Raw genomic sequence first — 25,294 nt, 5'->3', positions numbered from 1 at the left:
TTGGACATCAAACACCACCAGTTTGTTGTATTTTTCTCCTTTCTCGGAGTAGGAACCTGGCTTGCTGGACTGGGCTTCTATTGCTTCAGCAGAGTCTGTCCTTCAACTTGATAAATGTGTCTAATCCCAGTTCCAGACCCTTCCTTCTTAGTTCTTATTTACTGTAGCTTACCTTTCCAAGTCTGGTTATGTTTCTTTTATTTCTACCCTTCTGATATTTCCAATTTCTCTTAATAAAATTTGCAGATTCTACTGTATCATTTTATCTTGTCTCCTTGTACTAAAACAGACTTCCCTCACTCCTTCTCTGGTGACTTTGAATTCAATTTTAAGTGTTAAGCACCCTGTGTCCTTTAAACTTTAAGTTTACATTTGTCATAAAATTGATCACACTGTATTGCCAATGGTTTGCTCTTGTTTATTTTAGTTTTTTCTTCTAGTTGTTTGGAGGCTCGGCAAGCACAGAGCAGTGTCATTGTTCTTATAGATACAGCACCTAGAGTGTAGTAGGTTCGAAATTGCTTAAAATCAGAAGCCTTTTATCAATGAAAGGCTCTTTAGATTTTCTGCCCATGTAGTTTTCCAATGGGTCACTTCGATGTATCCAATCCCCAGTCACTAATCGCTATTTCCAATTTAAATCCCAGTATGTAGCACATGCTGGAGGAAGCCACGTGACCCTGGCAGCCTTGTGCACCAAAGATTTATGTCCTCTCACTTCATCTTGGCCCTTGACGATGATGAGGAATCCTTTATCCCTCGCTTGCTGCAGGATACAAACTTCTCAGAAATATTCTACTCTTTTGCCCTCTACTCTGTTCTGAGAGCATCGAAATCGGTGTAAAGAAACTGTTCTACTTCCTTTTGCATTTCCTATTATCTGGACTTTTCACATGTATCTTTTTACATATTACTCCATATTCATTAGCGGACTCAGTCCCTCTTACTTCTAAATCTATTCGAGGCCGTTCTATTCTTGAGCCACATCCTATGTGTGACTTTATTCTATATTCCCTCTTCACACTCTTCTTCCCCAGAACTCCTGTTTTGCTTCCAACCTAAATCTCTCTCCAAATCTTAAGAAACTTTTGATTGCCAGATTCTGCAAGCTAGCATCTCCATTTTTTTCTCCATGCATGTCCTTTTTTCATGCCCTGCATGACACTGGTCATCCAGGGTGTATGGCAGAAACTCGTAAGTTCTCCTTATTGGGTCCTTCTTTGTCTCTCATATTCAGTTCGTAGACAAACTTTAATTTCACTCCAGTGACAGCTCACAAATCCATCCACTTTAATTCATCTCCACACCACTCTGGTTCAGGCTACCTCTCATCTCTGAAACAGCCCCAAAATAAGTCTACAAAGCATACACATTGCCCCTATCAATACTGGTTGAGTGATCTTTACAAAACTGAAAATGACCAGGTCCCCTTCAATGGCTTCCCATTGCTCTAAGGATAAAGACAATTTTTGAACATGGCCTACAAAGCTCAGAAAAATCTAACCTCTCATTCTCAACATCCTAACCTCTTCATTCTCAACACAACCCAGTGAGCCCTCACTCTCTGTACTCCAGCCTCACTGGCCTTCCTACCTCAGGGCCTTCACACAAGCACTGCCCTTCTCCTAAAGGGCTCTTCTCCTCCTGACAGCAATGTCCTGCAGCAACCAAGCAGCTATTGGCAAATAGACAACTGGAATAGCCATAAACATTCATTAAGAGAATGATGTTATCAGATTTAGAAGCAAGATGCTAGCAGAAAATATGAAATATCTTTAAAACCAGAAAAAAAAAACTGACTTGCATCGTTAATGATTCCACTTAATCACCAGAACTGGATAGGAATGGGGAATATCCGAGATGTGCCAATTATTCCAATTGGTCCCCACTGCCCTCTGTGAACATTCAATATTTCCACAAAATGTATGTATGCATATGTTTTCTTCTCTACATTATTAGAAGCTCCTTCATGACATCAATCCTATGTAATGCTATTGGCATATAAGTCTGAACTGTTTTATTTACATATATTTATATGTTTATATATAATACCTATATTATATATTTTGTGTATATGAGGTGTATATATATACACATACACTTAAGCTAAGATAAAAATACTAGTATCTGGCAATTTGGACTATGCAAGTGATAAATAACAGACTTGCTGGGAATGAAAGCATGTTATTCTTACAGCAGGTCGAGGTATGGGTTTTTGTGGTTTCTTTGAACCCAGTTTTTTCATTGCATTGTAGTATTTCTTCTGCTCTTCTGTCATAAAAATGTCTTGACCTCCAAAGTAAAGAAATAAACACAGAACTTGTTAAAATCTTGTTCTTTTCTAGCTATAAAATCCACCTCAGTAGTTGTGTGAAAATTGGCTTCCACGTGCTATTCTAGTGTTGCCAGTCTTTGTATTTACAGAGTTAGATGCATGTATTCAATCTGTAAATTATTCTGTATTAATCAGTCATATTTCTATACTGAAAATATCAATACATGCTATCTGAATTAGCAATTACTTAAAAACTAACAATTGATTAAATATCTCAAAATAATTTCAGAATTTTATATTCCCTCTTTTAGCTGATTACGTTTTAGACCCAAAAAGAACCAGTGTGAGAAGTTTAGTTCATGTTTTAGAATAAAGATGAAGTTTTAGTATACTTATCTTCTTTTTCTGTTGGTTGAAGTTATCTATGATGACACCAATGAAAAGATTCAGGGTAAAGAATGAACCAAAAATAATAAAGATGACAAAATAAAGGTACATGTACAGATTGTCTTCATACTTGGGTTGTAATTCTACCTACAAAATATTAAGGAATGATAACAATTAGAACTACTACTTGTTTTATAAAAAAAACATCAGCTGATTTTCCATTCTCAAAGCATGTCTCAATTGCTGGGAACGGAAAAAAAAACTCAAACATTAAACAGATTTTATGAAACATCAAATCTAACATGCTTATTAAAGAGTCCTACAAGACCATTCACCAACTTGGCAAAGTGAAAAAACTCATAGAAAAGTCTAGATATTTAAAATTAATTTCACCAAATAAATTTCTAGATTATGAATGTACTTTCCCTTATAGGTAAAGTCCTCCAACAGGGCAGGCAAAGTAAGGATTTCCCCTTCCTGCAGAAGAGATGTTTGAGTTACACTATTTTATGTTAAAACCTTTAAGATTTATTCTCTCTGATTTGTTTTTTTTTTCATCTGTAAAATGGAAATAATAGAACCGTAACCACATAGGGTAGTTGAGAAGGTTAAATATATGAATACCTGAAAAGTGCTTTAGGAAACAGTGCCTGGCCTATAGTAATAGCTGAGTGTAAAGGTTTGATTTGAATTACACATTTCTTTTCATAGGCTAGAATTATTATTGTATGTGTGGATATGGGTACAGCTGCGGGATCATTCCCTTCTGAAAATGAGTCTACTCAGTAGATTGACCCTACTCAGTAGGCTTTAGGCACAGTTTCTGTAACAATGATGCCTTGTCTTGTCCAGCACACTTTTTGGTCAAAAAAAGAGTGACGGTGTGAGCTTTGGCTGTAATCTATAGCTCAGGTCTCACAGGATATTGTTCTAACCAGTTCAGTTAACCAGTCACAGGTAGTAATGGATACAGGTAATGACCCATTGTGTCATGAAATCAATTTAAACGGTAATGGCCAACATGCTATGTTTTCCTAATGAAATAGAGTAAAATGGAAAATGTCAGAAATATTGTAAAAGTACCTATTCTTTGATGGGACTTTTATTTCATTTATATATGTATACAGTGAACAGCAATATAAAATATTTTTAAGCATTTAAAAATTAAATACAATACATACAGAAAAGTGCACAGCACATAAGTGTAAAATGTAGTAATAAATTGTTATAAGGTGAATCTCACGGTGCTGTATCCTTCCCAAATATAAACTCTATAATCCCTGCTGGAGGTGATCATTATCCTGACTTTTATGGTAATTATTTCCTTGCTTTTTCTTTAGAGTTAACATGTAAGTATGCATTCTTGAACAATAAGATTAGTTATGTCTATATGTCGTCTAGTGGATACATTTGTTAATAAGTTTATTTTTAGATTCATCCACATTGCTATGTATGCTGTATTCATATATCATTCATTGCTGTATAACATTCAATCATTTGTCCATTTCTACTACTTTTGAGCTGTTTCCACCTTTTTACTAGTTCAAAAATTATGTTCATTCTTGTACATAGATTCTGCTATGCGTGTGCACAGGTTTCTGTAGGATATATTGCTAAAAATGAAATTGCAGGGCTAAAGAATATCTTGAATTTTATTGAATCATGTGATAATGCCCAACTTTTTAAAGAAATATTTTTCCATTTGTCCCATCAGCATTGCTTAAGAGTTCTTATTGCTCTTTATCCTTGACAGTACTTGATATGGTCATACTTCTTAATACTGCCAATGAGGTAAATGTAGAGTTAATGTCAATTGTGGTTTAAATTTGCGTTTCTCTGATAACTACTGAGAGTAAGAGTGAGCAACTTTTCACAATTTTAGTGTCCACTTGGATTTCATCACTGTAAAGTGCTTGAACGCTGAGCAGTTATGTAGCAGATACTGTCCGCTAAGTTCCTAAGGAAGGAACTGAAAGAAAGTAGCCTATCAGGTTGCTGCTAAGGAAGGTAGAGAGAACTCTAAATGAATTATTTAAAAGAGGTAGGAAACTGCTATAGAGGAAAGTGGTTATGAGCCCATTGTTTGTGGTCAGTGTTCAAAAACACGTACTACCACTTACCGCATTGAGCCAATTTGCTTTAATAGTGAAATGGAGTTAACATCAACCCCACAGTAACGTTGTTATTTAAGATTAAATGGGATAGTGTTAAGAAAGCCCTTAGTGAAGTGAGCAGTAATATAGTTAAATTATTATTATTATTCAAAAAAGCACATGACTGGGATTCCTGATAGTACTCACAGAGATACAATGCAGGGCTTTTAGTTCTCACGCTCGCTCTCTCTTTTTTTTAATAAGGTGAAAAAAAAAAAAAACCCAACTGTTCAGGAATTCTTTCTCTGTTACCACCTGGCTATTGGTGCTTAGGAAAATAACATTTCGAATTTAATTACTATGCTCTGGCAATATACCAGAAGCCAATCTCTCTCTCTTTTTTTAAATGTGATTTCCTCTCCCATTGTTACATAGTGAAAAATTAATGAAAATTGTACAAAATTTTCAAAAGTGCTGAGGTGTCTAAGGCAGATTGTGAAGGCCCCTTCCTTCTATCTGAAAATCTCACTTCCAGAGAGAAACACTGTAAAGTTTTTGTTTGTTTTCTCTTTGTTTTTTCCACCATTAGCCGGATTCTTCCTATTACAGGGAAGATAAAAAGATGGAAGAAATCTGTCGCAGACAAAGAAAATGCATGTTGAGGGCTTCTAATGCACAAATGGCCAGAACTATCAGAGCCAAAAATAAAATGTCTCATTTTGCAAAATCAACAAAAGTTTAAGTGCTGGGTGCCATGCTAGATGCTAGAAAAGATGTGTTAGAAGATTTACAGTGAGTAGAGAAAAACATTCAAATCAAATTTTGGAAGAAATAATTCAAGGTTGAATATTCTATTTTTGTAATATAGATGTTTTCTATAAATTGACCCATTGTTTTGTTTATTAGTAAATTACAACACTGTGGAAATATTCACTGGATCAAATTAAACAATTTTCCCTCTAAACAGACTTACATTTCGTGAATCAACAGCTGCATACATGATATCCATCCATCCCTTAAATGTGGCCTGTAAAAAAGTCATACCAGGTAATTTTTTCTCCGATAAATCATAATTTTAGAAAAGAAATTAAGTATCAGACTGACCAATTCAATCATTCAAAAACAGGTATATAAAAGCTTGGGGTTAGTATTTAAAATCTGGGAAAAGTTTTGTAATAGATGCATGAAAAATACTTCAACTTTACATTCTTCTGTAAATCTATAGTTAAACAGGATAGATTTTAACAATATGCTCTCATAAAAGCAATTATCAACAATCTTTGACTCTGATATACCTATAAGAATATAACATGAAATTTGATAAAATAGCATCAGACAAGTTGAAAAGTATGCTGCATTGTTTGATCTTAATGCTTTCCACTCTTATTCTTTTCTAAATGGTACTATCACCAATCACTAATCATGATGATTTGTTCTTGAAAAATCTCGATATTGTTGAGTATAATTTTGACCCAATTATTCCATAAGATGAAGTAGTTGCCTAATCTGAATACAAACATATTGAACTACAATTTACTCTTTCAAATATCTGTGGTGTGGGGGGAGACAAGTGCACCTAAAAACAAGTTTTATGTATTTTTTTTCAGTTCCTTAGAACCACAGGATCTGTCCTTCCCCCTAATATTCATACAGCATTGGGTATCATGCAGGTGGATCAGCTCAGGGAGTGATCAGTTGAGAAACTGAATGGATTTTTATGAATTTATAACAAACATAATAGACTTGATAGATTTTTTTTAAATATTTAATTATTTATTCGACAGCGAGAGAGGGAACACAAGCAGGGGAGAGGGAGAGGAAGAAGCAGGCTCATAGCAGAGGAGCCTGACGTGGGGCTCGATCCCATAACGCCGGGATCACACCCGAGCCGAAGGCAGGTGCTTAACCGCTGTGCCACCCAGGCGCCCCTTGATAGAAGATTTTTATATGCAGAGAGCAATCTCCCTATCTGAAGGAGTTCAAGCGACAGGCAGGAAAGGTCGGAATTAGGTAGGTGTCCGCGTGACAGATGTAAAGGTGGGGAGTTTGCTTATGGTGGTAGTAGACACTGTGTGGATGAAGGCTTGATGAGGGTTTTATACTGTCTGGTAGTAAGGAGCAGAGAAATGTACCACTCCTCCTCCTCCATGCACACGCTTCTCCAACCCCACGCTAGGGCCCGTGCCTCTATTTTGCTCAGACTAGGGATGGGGTAAAAAGTGGGAACCTACATAGAACCTCAATAACAAAGGACTGGTACTGGGGTAGCTAATGCATAGTCTGAAAGACCATAAACTTTGTAGAGCAGTCCAGTTTCCAGCATGATGCAGTAAAGATAGTTCAGCAATGATTAGAAAGAATCTATGTAAATTATATCTATCTATATCTGTATACATATATATATCTATATACATAGATATATATATTGAGAGAGAAGATTTCAGACTCATTTTAATAATATATCACAGAGAATAATAAAGTGGTTACTTACTACTTGAAGCAGAGAAAGATATCCAAGTCCTACATTATCAAAGTTTACTTTCACATTTTTCCACCTGGCAGTTTGATTGCTCTCTATGAGCGCTTTACATTCGCTGTAGTTGTTGACCACACTTACATCAAACATTTCTCCAGTGGTGTAGTTAATACAATGATAAAACTTGCCAGCAAAGAGATTTACTCCCATGATACTGAATATGAGCCAAAAGATCAGACAAACCAGAAGTACATTCATTATGGATGGAATGGCTCCTAAAAGAGCATTGACAACAACCTGGCAGAGAAATGAGAAGGGAAAATAAGTGAAAACTCAACAACCATGTTTAAACACTATTAAAAGAACAGCAGTCAAGTGATAGAAAATATATCTGTTCTTAAAGTTAAATACTGGGCAGAAACTAGTATCTGGTAGCTCCAATAAAAAATTTTACACTTACAGTTCAGAATGGTTAAAATATATTTTATATCATAGAATGTTTTCTCAAGAGGTAAGAACATACACAGAGCAAATTTTCATCAAAGAATGGACTAATTATAAATGCAAATAGTGACATGGCAATAGAAACAGTGTCAGCATGTGAAGATCACAATTTCTAAAAATTTGCAAACCATAAAATTTACAATCCAAAATCTGAAAGTAAAAGAGAACAACACTTGAGGGTCAATTTCCAGGGCAAAAGGGAACACTGATAATAGTTATTCTGGGAAAGCCGGTATAAGCCAGGACTGTCCCAGGCACTGCAGTCTAGGGTCACCCTACAGCTACAACTTTGGAGCAAAGAGCTCAGAGCATAGAAATCAAACATGCGACAGGAGAAGGGGGTTTGGGAGTCAGGAGCTCTGTGCTCCAGATTACATCACAAATTAGCTGTGCGCCTTTGGGCAAGTTATTTCATTTTTCTGATCCTCCTTTGGGAAATCCCTTTCAGAAGAAAATCCTCGTAAAGCATGGCAATTTGAGCCCAGGGTTTTCACTTAATGGCTCTGTTACTTGCAGCTTTCTCAATTAACTAGGGCTTTCAGGAAATATTTTTCAGCACTTTTTAAAATTATCTCTCAAGGAAATATTTAGCTAAAAATCATGTTCTAACCTACATCAGCAATAAACTTTATCAATGAGCAGGCATGTAAAATATAAGAAATACATGCATTAATCTTCCTCAACTCCTTTATGGGATAAAAAACACGTACAAACACATACATACACACATGTAAATATATGAATAATGGTATCTTACAATCAACCATACCAAATGGGTACTTGGCAAAAAGGCACAACTCATCCGCAAATTGGCACCTGGAGCCTATTCAGTAAAGGATAATATTTTAAAGTATTTTTAAATGAAAGAAACTTCTAAAGAACTTATTACAGTGTTAAGTTATTATAAGAACTTCAACTTTCTGATAATTCAGAGGTACTTGTAGACTTGACAGTTCATTTTTAAGTTCACTACAATGAATGCTCTGCAAATGTGAGGAGATTCTGATTAGCAGAGTTAAAAAAAACAACAACTGGAGAGCAAAGAAATAATATATGTGTTTTCCAAGATAGATGAATGGAAAGACTAGGAATTTAGGTCCTTTTCTATGCAAATTTGGTATAGAAAATATGAAAATTATTCTACTATTGAAAGTTTGATTGCTCTTTGAAAATTAAAACTACTACTGCAAAAACAATGATTTTATTTTTTTTTTATTTTTATTTTTATTTTTTTTTTTTAAAGATTTTATTTATTTGACAGAGATAGAGACAGCCAGTGAGAGAGGGAACACAAGCAGGGGGAGTGGGAGAGGAAGAAGCAGGCTCATAGCGGAGGAGCCTGATGTGGGGCTCGATCCCACAACGCCGGGATCACGCCCTGAGCCAAAGGCAGACGCTCAACCGCTGTGCCACCCAGGCGCCCCAAAACAATGATTTTAAATTGGTAAAGTGAAAATAATTTAACAGCTAACGAATCCTTTCTATGCAACCATGAGCACACTAACACACGAACACACACACCTACACATAGCTTTCATTTCTGTTAATGTTGCAACATTCAGAGAAAGTCCCAAGTAACTACTTTCAAATGATCAGAAAAAGCATCATTTTCTAAAAGTTTGTTTTAGAGTAGTGAAATCCACAGAGACAGGATGTCATCATCTCCTCTGTGCTGAGGGGGTGTGGTCTCAGGTTTAGTGCCCCGGGGCAGTGACAAATGGCAGCACAAATTCCTCCTTCTTTCTTTTTACCACCTTTCTAAATGAGCAGATTTCCACTGACCTACTTTTTCAGCCACCTCAGCCTGTGTTTGAAGGCTAAAGGGCCAGATTCAGATTTAAAAAGGCTCAAACACATCATATGGAGCAATGAAGAAATGATGAGGAATTCTTTGGAGGTTTTAAATTACAGTCGGTAGAATTTCCCGCACATTTAGAAATGGAACGAACATAACTAATCTTGACTCACATCGGAAGTCTACACAACATGATAGAGATTTCCCACAGAGTGAAAAATCTACTTAGCAGCAATCTAATTGTTTCTAATTAGAAGCAATCACTTAGGCATTCTAGTCTGTGAGTGTCTCCAACAGTGTCAAGTTTACGGATGTCTGACAAATATTGATTGACAGGGTATGTCAGTATGAATGTATAAGATATAAATTCTCCATAGATTTGTCATTTCTGAGGTACAAAATGTCAGTCTGTTCTCAATTATAATTCCAGCAAATTCTAAGGCATGCAGTCTTACCCTCATTCCTTCAAACCGGGATAAGGCTCTCAGTGGCCTCAGAGCTCGTAATGTTCTGAGGGATTTGATGGCACCAAGTTCTGAGTAACCCAAGGCATTTGCAGTCAAGCTAACCAATGAGACCTGTACAGAGAAAGCAACACAGTTTTCTCATTTACAGGCAAAAACGCTTACCCAGTTCTCAACCCGTAGTGAGTATCAAAATCACCTGGAGGGCTTGTTGAAAGCACAGATTACTGGTAGAGTCTGATCCAGCAGTTTTGGGGTGGGGCCTGAGAATCGTCAAGTCCAGGTAAGGCTAAAGATACTCGTCTGTGAGCCATACTTTGAGAACTACTGCCAAAAACTTATGAGAAAGAAGCTATACATATTCTCTTCTCAAGATTCTTGACACGAACAGTTTTTTTTTTAAATTAAATGTAAAACAAGAAAAAGAAATGGCAGTGAAATGCAATTTTTACCCACAGATCTGTAAACCTTTATCATCTCTCATATGTTTAGCCAACCTAAAAGGGAGATGACTAAAACTTAGTGTAAGTACACAGGTGAACTAAGAAAACCACTGGAGAATCTGCACACAAACACACTCAGAAAGATCTAGGCTTCTAAATAGTGGCTTTGTCTTTCTGTCAACTTCAGTATGAGGGCATCAAACCATGAATTAGGTCAAATGAAAATAATTAACCAAAAAAAAAATTGAGATTTTAGTGTGACTAATAGAAATTGCCAGGACAATGGTTTTATACAGATGACTAATGTAGTTGATAGAAATTCTAAAATCTCAACTAAAAAGGAAAAGAGCAAGTGTCATAGGTAGCACAGAAATATCTAATTTCTTTGAAAATACATAGAAAACTCATTAAATCTATATAATCTAAGAAAAAGTATTTTGTCCTAAAGACACTTGAATTTCAAAAGCAGAGAAAGAAAAATAGATGTGTAATATAGCTTTTAAAAGTATGGTGTTAATGGATATTTGAAAAAAATATTTTTAAGAAAAATAAAGCACACAGAAAATTTTTACAAAACTTATTCAAACTAATTTTGCACATGTAATGTGAAATAGAAAAAACCTCTAAATTTGGCAAACAATGAGCTACAAAAATTTATCTTAAGTGGTTTACATATTTTCCCTAAAATCTAAACTTTTTTTTAAAAAGATTTTATTAATTTATTTGAGAGAGAGAGAGACAGAGAGACAGAGAGTTCATAAGCTGGGTGGAAGGGTAGATGGAGAAGCAGGCTCCCAGCTGAGCAGGGAGCCCAATGCAGGACTCGATCCCAGGACCCTGAGATCATAACCTGAGCCAAAGGCAGACACTTAACTGACTGAGCCACCCAGGTGCCCCTAAAATCAAAACTTTTAATTTTAGGCCTTGTGAGCCCTCTCTTCACTAATAATTGAACAATAAAATTCCTGGATTATCATTTGTTGTGAAGAATTTCTGTATATAAAATATGAGGACCTGGACTACTTTACCTTCCCTGAAGACAGAATCAATAAGAAACAGGCATAAATTAAAGGATGAAAGATAAAAGTAGGACATAAGAAAAACAATTCTGAACAGGGGCAGTATTGATTGGCTAAGGAAAAGAAGTGGTACAATACCCACTTCTATGGAACTTGTGTAGCTCAATGTGAGAAGGCGATCCGCGCATGCTTTCTCCCCTTCCTGGAACAATCTCCTAATTGGTCTTTGGTCTCTAAAAATCCTCTTTCTAGTCCATCATTCACAACTGCACCAAATTTCGCTCCCTCAAAGAGCAAGCTTTTCTGGTCACATAATGCTTCAGTGGCTTCTTCCCGAACTAGATCAGAGGCCTACATCTCTTTGGATGGCATCACAGGTTCTTTAAACTTTTCTCCAACTTACCTTTCTTACCTTGTCATCCAATTAGAAAACACTTTCCCTCACCCCGTGGCACTGTTCTTACCCTCTAGGAATATTTGTCGCTTCAACAGGCCCTGCTTGGCATGCACTGGTCTTAATGCTTTGGTGTCCTTCCCCTTATCTGTATCTGTTGACATTCTCAGCCCTCAAACTCCAGCTCACAAGGGTGCTGCCTCACAGAGCCTTGCCTCCTTCCTTAGTGAAGTGAATGGCACTCCCAACACAGATGTCATCTTCTCGATATATACGCATCTGTCCTCACTTGTCAACTGTAAGCTCCCACAAGTCAGAAAAATGACATTCATATTTATATCTTCCATAGCAAAACAGATGATCAAGAATATATTTGATATAAAGCAAAGTATTGATGAGTTTTACATATTGTTATAATAATTTTCTTAAATCTAAGAACGTAAATATCAGGATATGCTCAGTAATACAAGCACCAGCTGCAGGGCAACTAGATTTCTCCTAAGAAATTCTTTATATTCAGATCATATTGATTAAATGCCTTTACTGTTACACAGATACATTATATATCAAATATTTTTATTATAAATTTTCCAGTGTATCATAACCACATATAGAAAATAAAGAAAAAGTATCAACCATAATCCAATTATACAAATAAAAGATTGGTTATATATAGTCTTGGTATATTTTTCCATTGTGTAATATCCAATCATACATGGTTTTAAGTCTTTATTTATTTATTGTCTTCTTTTATTGCCAGAAAACTTTTGATGTAATTCTGCTTGTAGCCTTATATATTATATTTAATAGTAGATTTGCTATAGACAGATTAGAAAAAAATATAACAGATATTCTTCTCTCTTAAATTCAAAGAACTCTTTTTCTCATAATTTGTTTCTTCTGTTTGGTGCTTGGAAGCCTCAAATTGGATTAAAAGTTGATATTTTTTCATTTGAAACTGTAAAAAATAACTTTCTCCATGAAAGGGTCCATTTTTTAAAATTTTGCTAGCATGATATGTAAATTTTATATATCAAAATATTTCAAGTTAAAAGTATGTCTTTAATTTCCAAGGAATTACAATCAACAGAATACCATCTTTAAAATGTACTAGTTAGCACTTGTGCTTTCTTGCAAATTCCAGCATCCTCCTCCTTTGTTGGCTGTGAACATCATCCTGTCACCTTCCCCATGTGCCTGACCCCTGTCCCCACTGGCTTGCCTAGTCTTTCCTAGACAAAAGGCCTTTAAGGGTTTTTTTGGCCATTATGAATGGACTACTAATTTAAAAGGTATTTATAAGAAGTAAATATCCAGAACTAAATGAAAATGATTTTTAATTTTTTTGTTCAGTTAAGAATTTGTATTTGTGAATAAAAGGTGAGATCTTCAAAATTTTCCCTCAGAAATCATAGAGTAACCTTGTATTCCATTTTTTAAAGACTTTTATATTCTGGTACTCCATCTTACTTTATTTTCAACACCAGTGCAGTTTAAAACAACTTTTAAATATTGGCCCACAGCCAGTCTATTTCAACCATCATACAAATCAAGAAATGTATCTCCTGGGGCGCCTGGGTGGCACAGCGGTTAAGCGTCTGCCTTCGGCTCAGGGAGTGATGGGATCGAGCCCCACGTCAGGCTCTTCCGCTATGCGCCTGCTTCTTCCTCTCCCACTGCCCCTGCTTGTGTTCCCTCTCTCACTGGCTGTCTCTATTTCTGTCGAATAAATAAATAAAATCTTAAAAAAAAAAAAAGAAATGTATCTCCTGCTTTTCTGACTTTCAAGTTTCTTTGTGATTAGTAACCCATCTGTGGGACAAACACTTCTCAATAGGCTCTGGTGATAACAAAAATACTAACGTCAAAGACAACCGTGAGGAATTTAAACACGGTTGTTGTGTCAAAGGTAAGAGTGAAAAAAAGCAAAACATCCACATTAATATATTATTCTGTATAACTTGGGATTTAAATATTAATCTGAAACGAAATCAATAAGTATAGTAAGGCAGCATTTGACTGTTTCACCTATGAAAGTATATGAATTTAAATCAGCAAAAAACCATTTTGGGGTATCTTCTCATTGGGAAAAATGGGAGTCATCATTTATATTTATGTAAAGTATTTACTGAGTGCCTACTGTGTGCCAGGCACCATTGCTAGAACTATCATCACACGCTAATGGAATGAAACACGGAAGTGCAGAACACTCACGTCAACAATCAGGAAATCCAGCCAGCACCAGGCATTGGTGAAATACATCTGAAAACCATACGCGACCCACTTGAGAAGCATTTCCAGGATGAATATATAAGTGAAAACTTTGTCGGCGTATTCTAACATGGTCTTAATGGTTTTTCGCTGCTCAATATATATATCTTCAAAGGCCTGTGAGTGAGAAAATCCCATGGAATTTCATTGTCATAAACTGTCTCTAACTGATGTCTTAACAGAGCAAACCTGCTGCCAGCCTCGTCTCAGGCGCCTGCTTCTGGAAGGCTCCGCGCTCCCCATGGCGGCATTGTGCTTCAGGGTCACCTGCAGCCACATTTCAGTCAACCAAGGAATTCAAATAATTTTTAAATTAAGGTATTGGGATATCCCAAAGAGCTTAAAAATGTGGAGAGACTGTCAGGTGCTTCTCTCTACAGCAGGAGGCAGAAAGTCATGTGTGAATAGATGTGCTTTGTTCATGACACTAGAACGTTTTCTCTCAGTAATGCAAATGTAAGGTAGGAGACAACTCCCCCCCCCCCACTCCCATAGCAGGAGGAAAGAGGAACAGAGGTTATCACCTTCTCCTCTCTATTTCTCTCGCTCATTGTGGGCACATGTGTGGTGCATGTGGGGAAGCTCCCCCACCCCAGCCCCGCTGTGACATTTTGCAGAGCTCTTGGGACAGTGTAGGGAATTGATTTTCAGGAGCCTCTGTGTGTTCTGGAATGAAAAGATCATTTATCTAACTCAATCTCCTTATAGGAAAAACTATCAGGATAACTTGGTGGTCTGGGTTAAGAACAAAAGAAAATGTTCTTTTTTGGAGAAAAGGGGGATCTGGGCTTGTGATCAGGGCACAAGGGCCTAAAGTCTTTGCAGCTCAATTTATAGGTGAAGCTAAAAGCCCCTCAGAAGCCAGCCATGGTGCTATGTTGATGCATTTTGGTGAGATCTGACTGGGTATAATTGAGAACCAAGAGCTAAGACAGAAAAGGCACTAGTTACTGGTAAGACTTTAGAGTTCCCTCTCTATTGGCATTAAAAACTAGGGGATGACCCTCTTTGTGCAAGTACATGGCAAGACGCAGGATTCTTAGTCAAATCAGAGGCAGTCTTGGAGGCTTCCAGACACAAGGCTATAATCCTAATGAAATCAACTGACCAAACCCTGTAGTTGCTAATTGAAAAAATAAAAGAAATGCAGCCACATTTGTTATCATCAAATGGGAAAACGGGTCACACTATTTTCATATGTTAATTAATATTTTGACCAAACTGACCCTTCCATTGAATGAAATCAGGTATAAATTAAGTTTTAATGATTTCATTTTGCTATTAGTCAGTGATTAAGTCAGTCTACTATTTGCAATTCACTGTGATTGGCACTAGTGAATCAGGATGAACAAGACAAGTGAATTCCCTGTGAAATGGAGTTTATGTAAGCACTTTGATAGTTAGCTGATAATCCCATATCAGGGTGCATAATGACTCTTGATAAGAACTGCCTCTGATGACTCAAAGTCAGAAATATCTTGAAGTATTACAAGAAACCATAATCTGAGTTTGATTCAATCTGAGATCTACTCCACAACAATAAAAGTTGCTATTTACTGAGGTTCACACTGTGCTAAGAATATCACACAATGTAATCTCTTACTTCACAAGCACCATATTTTAAAAACATGTAACAAGAGGTTCACTGAGGGGGAAGGTAAAGAGTTTCAGTAAAGGAAAAGGAGCAGATTATATGTCACCTACCAGCGCCCCACTGCTGAGTAAAATCATGAAGACAATGAAGGTTTCAAACCAGTTGTGCTCCACTATCTTATAGCAAGTTTTTCTCAAGTTCCACCAGAGTTTCCCTTTGCCTTCTTCTATGCTTATCTGACAACACTTGAACTTCCGCACACAGTCTACAATAAGTCAAAGTAAATGAAGAAAAAAATAGTTACTCTTTGATTATGTACCTTTGTATTTCTGGAAGACTCACCTACATTATTACCTGATACGTTGTAAATAACTATTTTTTAGGCTTCCACTTACACAAACACAAATCATCTGTACGGCTTTTAAACCATTCATTCAACAGATATTTTTTATGCATATGTGATTATTGTAATGGATTATATTACATCATAGAAACATATAGAAAAACAGAAAGGAAAATAAAATCACCAAGAGTTGATATTTGCATCTTATCCTTATCCTATGATTCCATTCATACGTGGACTTTTGAATTCGAAGTAGTTCACTTAATAGTATAATATGCACATTTCCCTTTTATTGTAAGTAAATAGAACTGTGAAAGGCTTTCACAATACTTCTCTAAATAAGATAACCAGACTTAACCAGAATTTATAGAATTATTCCACTATTATTGAATGTGTTGCTTTAATTCTGGCTATTATCAGCAACAGTATAATAAACATCTTTGTGTAATCTGTGAATTACTACATCAAAGGCTTATCAATAGATATTTATTGAATATCTGTTGTAGTCAAGGAATTGTACTGGACAAAGTATAATTATAGAATGTGTAAACACAGGCTTTCTCTTTAAAAAGTGTGAATTTTAGGGGTGCCTGGGTGGCTCAGTTTGTTAAGCGTCTGCCCTTGGCTCAGGTCATGATCGTAGGTCCTGGGATGGAGCCCTGCCTCCGCTCCCTGCTCAGCAAGGAGTTTGCTTGTCCCTCTTCCTCTGTCCCTTCCCACTTCCCTCCCCCAACTCATACTCTCTCTGTCTCAAACAAATAAATAAATAAAATCTTTTCTTAAAAAGTGTGCATTTTAAGTAGGGGACTTGTGCTCACAAATTCTATAGTTATTGAAAGCAAAAAAACACAAATTAAATATGGTATTGTGAGAGTTGACTGGTATAGATTAATTTCTGATATTGAGCGTTATAGAGGAAATGAATTGCAGCTTAGACTTTGAGGATATGTAAGAACAGGTCTAGTACAGAAGCTGTAAAGGAATGGAGAAAGTGAAATCAATAAAACTTAATGATAGGTCTAGAAGTTGCATGAAGGAAAGAATTAGGAGTCAAGACTAGAAAAAACACTTAGAGCCAATCTGAAAAAAGGAACTGAGGAGTCAACTGGAGAGTTTAGATTTTATATACTGTCCAATGACTAAAACATTGAAGGATTTATTTGGGAGTTGTGAAGATTTGCCTGATAAGAACCCTGATTTAGAATGATCTCTGACTATAAAAGGCACTGATGGATAGAAGAAAGAAGATGAAAAAGGAGTTAAGAGTGTGTGAGACCCAAACAAGGGCAACAGTGGTGCTAGTGGTTAGGAATCAGAAGATACTGTTGAGCTGACAGGACCTGGCAGCACACAAAATAGGGGGATGCTGGGGTGTGGGAGATGAGTCATGAGATGAGGCTTTAACCAGGAAGAGGGCTCTTGTTCAGTGAATAGAAAAATGGAAACCTCATCTTGAAAGGAGCATAATATTTTACTGCATAGACATTTATCAGATGCTACTTTATAATGTCAGTCAGCTAGATCATATCCTTTGTTTCATGAAAATTTAATGATGTGCTATAAAATGTTATTAGCTTCTCAACTAAGAAATAAATAGCATTATATTTGTTGTTTCTTTGAGGGCAACATCTTTTTCATATTTCTGTTTCCCAAAAGATCAAGAAGATTTACGTGCCCTGAAAATATTCACTGTATTAAATTAAATGGAACTAAATTTAGGGTGTTTTTTTTTCTCTAAAGAGGATATGAGATGAAAAAACAGTTTAACAGAAAAAGAGCAATTTTAGTGGGAATGATGAATGCCAAATGTGAGACACTGGTTTATTTCTGAGAAGAAAGGAATAAAGGAGGATAAGAAACAGGGAACAAAATGGGCCTAATCTTTATCTATTTTATTCTTAAATAAAAAGTCTGAAGCAAATATGACTAAAGTATTCAAATTGTTAAATTTGGTTGGTGGGCATCTATGTATTATTCATTATTATTTTCTATAATGTTAAGTTATTCTATATCCTACATAGAATATATTCTAAAATATTTCATACTTAAGTGTTTTTTTAAACTTTACAAAAGACAAATGTTAATAGTACCATAATTATTATTGCATAATAACTTATTGTTTCCTTATTATTGCAGTATATATGAATATATTGTGACCCTAAAACTAAGCTAATTGTCTGGTAAAGAGTAAAAACTCTTAAGTTTTATATACTTTAAGTTTTAAATACCACAGAAATTATTTTTGTAATATACCACTTGAATGTTTTGGGAAGTCATATTATTTTTTTCATAATCAAATAACTGCCCTGGAATGTATGCAGACTTTTTGAAGAAAAAAGCAAAGAGTGACTTCCCTCATAACTTACGCTGAACAAATAGCTCTCCCTCTGAAATTATTTAAAAATTTACAATTAATATTTAAGTATTTATTTTCACCAATGCATTAAAGTCCAAAATCAATAAGTATATGCAACATAATCTTCTGTAACAGCCTTGAAAGAATCCATTGACATCAATTGTGATTTTTAACATCTGTGTAATTACACATTCTAAAATTTGCTTGAAGTTTAAGTTAAAACAGCTTTAGTGTTCTTAATGTAAACATGCATAACCCAAATGAAACACTTTTAGAATTGGTTGTAATAAAATTGTATTACTAGTAACAATTTGAGGCAGTCATTATTTTTATTTTTTATTTTTATAAGATTTATTTATTCATTTTAGAGAAGGGGGAGGGGGCAGAGGGAGACAGAGAGAGAGCCCAAGCAGACTCCCCACTGAGTACGGAGCCTAATCCCAGGCTTGATCTCACAACCCTGAGATCATGACCTGAATCAAAATGAAGAGTCAGATACTTAACCGACTATGCCCTGAGGCAGTCACTATTTTTAAACTTTTGCTTAAGCAATTGCTATATGGTATTGATTTGAGACTAAGACATGATATGCATTATTAAATAGCTATTAACTAAAAAAATTAGTTAAATGTGAAGAGATATCCAGAGTTTTTGAGAAATGTTCCTGTAACTATAATAGGGATTTATATAAGAAATGAAAAGAATTTCATATCTTGTGCTAGTGCACTAAATTTTTCTGCCTCTTTGATCATTAGTGGTGCTTTCCCACACAGTCTGGATTGGCCAGGTGACTTTGCTGTGGTGAACAGGACAGGAGCAAACCTGGCAGAAGAGGAGCCTTGGCAGTTAGGCATCCTCTCTTGCTCCTGTGCCTTCACCCCAAGAACATGCCTGACCACTGTGTGGAGGACAAGAAAAGACAGGAGTGGAGCTGAGTCAGCCCAACAGGCCATCCAAAACCTCAGGCTTGGAAGAGAGCCTATCCACGGCCAGCAAAATCATCTAGCTGGCCATGGACTTGTGAGCAAAAATATATGTTTTTTTTGCTATATGCTAAGAAGTTCTGGGTTGTTGGATATACAGCATTATTGTTCAAGAGATAACTGCTCCATACTTCAAATTACATAATTTTAGCTTTCTTCAGAAAATCCTCTTGGTATTATTGGCCCAATGGCATGGTGTCCCATATTATAAAACTCACAGTACATTTTGGCATTTCATTATCTATTACCTATTATCATTCAGAACTAGTAAAAAAAATTAATCTTGACAGAAACAAGTAACCATTACTCATGGACAGTTTTAAATGTACACTTATCACTTACGGCCCATTGTAAACCGACAAAACAGTAAACAATAAGTTACCTCTTTGACCTTAACTTTTGTCTTTCTTTTTTTTAAAGCTAGAGAGAGATGTTTGATTTGGCATTCTCTCTGATTTGATATTCTAGAAGGCCACCAAAACACCCATATAGTTAGCAGCCTTTCTTAGTTGAACAGGACACACAAAAACAGGAATGTCTCATTGCATAAACCTTATCTTTTAAAAAATTATTTTTGTTTTGATACAGAAAAAACAAAAACCAAACGAATGAGCAGTCTCTAGATAGAGATGATTCGGGGGTGGGGAAAGAGAGAGGTGAGAAGGGTCCGGTGAGCTCATGGGCTCTGCTCTACTCACCTTCCGTGAAACAGGCTTCAGGCTCAAGGGATTCTTCGGGCTCCACCTCGGGCTGCTCTCCCTCGGCGGGAGCTCCTATATCAACTGTGCTGCCTTCCGATGAACTAGTTGCATTTAGCTTCTGAAAATCAATTCCACAGAAAAGCTTTTAAAATATTTTCTTTAATCTATAATATAAAAATTCAAAACGTGTGCCCTCAAGTCTTCTGTATGCATTTCCTTGATCTGTAATTCAAGAGTATCTTAAACATAATGCCAGTCCGCTTTAGGAGAGGTGGGGGTCACAAGATTAGATGCAGTGCCACAGCATAGTTTTTTCTTTAAAAATATGGTGCTAACAAGTTCAGTAATTTTTGATTAAGCCCTTGTATAGAGATTCTGAAATAAAATCCTGAAGAGCGCTGATGTAAGCTGCCAGAGTCATATGGCCATCTGTGATCTTGCTTTTGTAAATTCACTGGCAAATGGTATAGTTTGTTTTATTCTAAAATTGTGACCCAACCAACGAAAGCTGCACAAGTGTATTTTCATGTCAAATGCAGAAAAGATCGATCCAATGCACATAAACAGCAACAATCTAAATTTATCCACTTTTCATTGACATGAAAACATATACCAGTAGTTGTTGTTAAATATATTCTATACTTTTCTAATTCAGAAAAGAGCAGCACATTGTTAGCTTTAGAGCAAGAGCTGGTATTTTGCATTCTCTTTGGCCAATGCACTCCTGTGTGTCACTGTGCATTTGGAAACTACTTGTCACTCTGGCACTCTTACCTGTCCTGGTAATACAGGGAGAAGTGAATCTTTGGCAGTCGTTTTGGTTTCCTTTAGGCTACATCAAATACCACCAGAAGAAAAATAGAATAGAAAGAAGTTTTTTCGACGTGGACATGCAACAAACTTTAGCCAGATCAGGGTGCGAAAGGGATCAGCTAAAAATGAAGGGATCCCAGTGTTGAGCCTGGTCTTAAAATGTTGCAGGAATGACACAGTGCCAGGTATGAGTGCCACATGGAATCAGAGTAGTTTGGGCCACAGCATTCTCGGACCTGTTACAATGTTATTACCATTAGTGCATAACATTAGGAAATGGTTGAGCTGGTAAGAGCTACTTTATAAAGGGGATGAGGTAAGCACATGATAAAATGCACACTGAAGTAGGGTGAACTACTACAAAGTGGATACTATAGTCAGTACCAGAAACACTCTACTCATATATGAGCTAAGGATTAGATGGATCTGCTCCGGGAAGCTGGTTCCTTTATTTTATGAAAATCATTTTCTTTATTTAAAATATTTACTTGGCACAGTGATGTTGATGAAGTAAAACTGTTTATATATGATATATATGAGATTAAAAATGCTTTTGTCTTGTGTAATTTAACAATATCGGTGACAGAAGCATAAAAGATAAGTCTATCTTCTTAGAACCAGTTTCAGGACTATTTTTTAATTTGAATGTAACAGTTAAATCAAGGATTATATATTATAAAATGCTTGAAGTTTGTTGAATTTTTCTGCTCACCAGGTGTATCACAATACTAGACAGATAATCATGATATCTTTGCCCTTAAAATTTTAATATATTTTGTTTTAATATGAAATGTCAAAATAGGAATATTTATTACACATATTTTAATTTTTTAGACTTCTAATTTCCTATCCTTTGTCTTTGGGTTAGACTCTTTGATAATATAGCTGTGTTTACATATGTGTAATTGACTAAGATATGACCAAATTATCCTCTCATTCCAATTCATCTAAGTCACATAAAATTGTTACATATTAGGAACCTGAAGATACTGATCTTATCATTTGCAGGATGTTGAAACATGGTAATCGGAAAAACTGAAGCTTAGTCATACCTAATCTAACTGCAGACAGCTCACAAAAGAAATGGAAAACATTCCTTTTAGAAAAAAGGATAGCACTGTAAATACAGATTGGGGGAAGACCTGGGGGCGAACCCAAGGGAAAAATGAGGATCCATATTCAGAGTACTCCATAAGCTCAGGGGGGCATTAGTGAATGATTCTATTACAGCCTACATTAGTGCTGGGTATGTCACAGGTACTCAATAAATATTGTTTAAAAAATGAATGAATGAATAGACTTCAACATAACAAAATGAAGGTTAGCTCTTGACGGCGACTGGGAAAGTCATCAGACAACAAATTCCAGTGAATCTGGTTTGAAATGTTCCAGAGGACCCCTGTAATGTCAACTATCACACCTTTCATTTACTGCAGCTCCTTAGTACCAATATAGAAGTAATGTCTTTTTTATTGAAGCCAAATATTTGTGTATTTAAAGGTCAGGTTAATAGTTATAATTTTATAAGTGCAACATCAAACAATTTTGTCTTTAGAAGACGTAAAGTGCCAGATTTAATCTTTTGAAGCAAAGACACTACTTTTGCCATCTCTGTATCCCTAGTACCTATCACCAACGTTTGTGTTTAATAGATGTTTGTCGAGTAAATGAATAAATGAGCAGTGCATGGACTCTCTTATCCTGCGAGTAACTACTTCTGACACCTCCTATTGGATACTTTCACATTCAAGAGAATATAAATAATATCCCCAGTTAGGTGCAGAGTAACACAAATCCTTTAAGATTCTGAATTGTGTAAATAATGGCCAATTACTTTAGAATTAGGAGTGCTGTCTCAACACCAGGCTCTCAATTATTCAGACCTAAAATGAGTCTACAAAGAAAACTGTCGTTTAACTCTGGAGTTAGTAATATAATACTGAATCATTCTGACAGTGTTTTCTTTCTTTTCACTCTTTATAGGTAGATCTGCAGTCCCAAGGGTGAATGGAATCTTTTTAAGGAGAGGGACTCTCCTCCTTCTCCATCTTCCCTCTGATATGGAACAGCAACCAATCTGGTGTCTATTCAGAGAAGGAAACGTGGCTTTAAATATCTTGTCGTAAGTTATAGTGAGTCAGTAGCTGGACTCCAGATCTTCTGTACCCTATCTTACCAGAATTTCCTAGAGAATTTTTTGATGATACATAAGTAAAACCAACCCTTATCAGTAAAAAATATTTAGTAGACGTGATACGTAGTTAAATGTTGTAGGTTCAAGATAGTGCTTGTGATATTATTGATTCCCATGTTTTGTGACTATGAACTTAGTATTAGTTCAGTTTATATTCATATTTTTATATGTATTAATGTAGAGTAGAACTAAATATTCATTAGAATATTAAATGAACAAAGAGTTTACTTTAAACAATAATACTGAGATGTTGGCAAGAATCTGCGATTTGTAAAATCTTTCTTGATAACATCAATCCAATGACTTAAAGTTACATAAGAGGCAAATATCATAATATAAAATATGTTGACTAAAAGTTAAAATGTGTAAAGAATCCACAAACATCAAAGGAATCAAATTAAGACTATAAAACTCCAGCTTCAGATGTGGTCATAATTATAATAATTCTTAACTATGGTACGGATTCACCAAATAGAGCTGTCAAATATACCTCATTATATGGAATTTCTAGAACTCATGTACTTGAAGAATTTTCAAATAAAGGTTGTTTGTAAATGCTCCAAACTAGGCATCATCCACTGCAAGATGCCACATGAGTAAGAGACCAAAATATGAATTGGCTAGAAATAGAACCAGTTCTATACTTTCAAGTTCTACACTTGGCAAGTTTTATATTTCCCTTTGGTAAAATTTAGATGTTTAGGTTCCCTTTTTACTTTTTTTTATTTATCAGGAAATAAATGAACTAAATGATATTGTTACAGTACCTTTGCCTAGTTAAATTCTAACCAAATATAATGTATTCTAATATTAGGATAGTAAAGAGATCAAACAGGAATAGTCAATTGTTACTTGCTATGAATAGCACTGGCAATAATTAACCTACAGGTGGAAATATTACTTGAACATTTGTTTTAATGAATATCTCATATTACAGGGCTCTTTCCTTTGAAAATCTGCTGGATTCTTACAGGAGTTAAGCCAGACAGAATCATATATGCTAAATGATCCAATATATAAATATCAAGGCATGTAATATTTCATTTTGTATTTTTAAACATTCTATCTCTTTTACTTTTCATACCATTGATATGTTACTATTAAACACCAACATACCAAACTAGTAGTCTTTTTTACAGAAAGTAAAAGTATTTTTTTAAATAATAACAGCAGAAAAAGGGAGAGAAAACATCACTTGCTATTTTTTCATAGGCACCCTTGTTTCTCATTATAAAATTGAGATACATTTTTAAGGAAATATAATTATTTATAAATATTATATATAATTTAGAAAAGCAGTATATTCTACTCTGATCAATAAAAGGAATTGGGATTTTAACGAATGAAATAGCTTCAAATATAGATTAAATCAAATATTTTGTGTCTAAAGATTCTGACCCCCAAGAATGGCAATCTTTTGTTCCACATGGATCCTAATTCAAATTTATATTTAACTCTGGGTTATTTTCCATGAAAAATCTTAACACTAGAACAATCAAAAGGATTGTTGGTGTTATGGTCTTAATAAGGAAGATGGCAAAGTCAAACATGCGACAAAAAGTATCATTAGTATTATACTACATTCCCCAGAAACCATTTCTGTCTTTATAATGGATACATTACACAGTTTTCAAACCATAAATTGGATTTGAAGTATCCTCCTTGGTCCGTCAAAGTGACCTTTATACCACGTTGGCCTACCCCTCAGCAGATAGATAGTGCCCCAAAGACTCACATGTTTAGCCCATTTTGTTCTTACATGAAGGATATTAAGAGGCTCTTTCTCCCTTAACCGCTATCCAACTGGAAAACTTTACCTTGAGGACTAAACATTCTCCAGGATAAAATCATAAGTGTGTTCTTATTGAATCTTTCCCCCCAAAACCTTCGCTCACATCTTTTTCCCTCTTCCACCCCTTGTATTGGAATTTAATATATTCTTTAAGGGAGCAGACAATGTTTCCTGAGGGAGGAGTAGAGACATATTCAAAGAAATTGAAAACTGTAACAATATAAGAGTTAAGAATAAATGAAGTCAATTTAAACCAGTTTCTGGTTAGTTTGTGTTTCACCACATGTACTCCAACTAAATCTCCTAAATAAACGGTGGATAATATATCTGATTATCACTTTCTTGGTATACCTGTTTGTACAAGAATTGGAATATGGGATACTCAGAAAATAAGGAA

The 25,294-nt window shown here is 35.5% G+C and overlaps 1 protein-coding gene across 1 annotated transcript in view; it reads right to left on the bottom strand.

Annotated features, from left to right (window-relative positions):
- LOC100484218 (sodium channel protein type 2 subunit alpha) overlaps positions 1–25,294 on the bottom strand; it is an 84,485-nt gene that overhangs the window by 5,952 nt on the left and 53,239 nt on the right. Inside the window, 8 exon segments of the mRNA XM_034654667.1 lie at positions 2,195–2,299; positions 2,672–2,809; positions 5,729–5,782; positions 7,247–7,528; positions 9,986–10,108; positions 14,065–14,238; positions 15,826–15,980; positions 20,096–20,216. Coding sequence (XP_034510558.1) covers positions 2,195–2,299; positions 2,672–2,809; positions 5,729–5,782; positions 7,247–7,528; positions 9,986–10,108; positions 14,065–14,238; positions 15,826–15,980; positions 20,096–20,216 — 1,152 coding nt within the window.

The sequence above is a fragment of the Ailuropoda melanoleuca genome, chromosome 2 (genome assembly GCF_002007445.2).
Source record: "Ailuropoda melanoleuca isolate Jingjing chromosome 2, ASM200744v2, whole genome shotgun sequence".
NCBI classification, from domain to species: Eukaryota; Metazoa; Chordata; class Mammalia; order Carnivora; family Ursidae; genus Ailuropoda; species Ailuropoda melanoleuca.
Note: the sequence above shows the minus strand (reverse complement) of the source record. Positions and strands in the feature narration are given on the sequence as shown.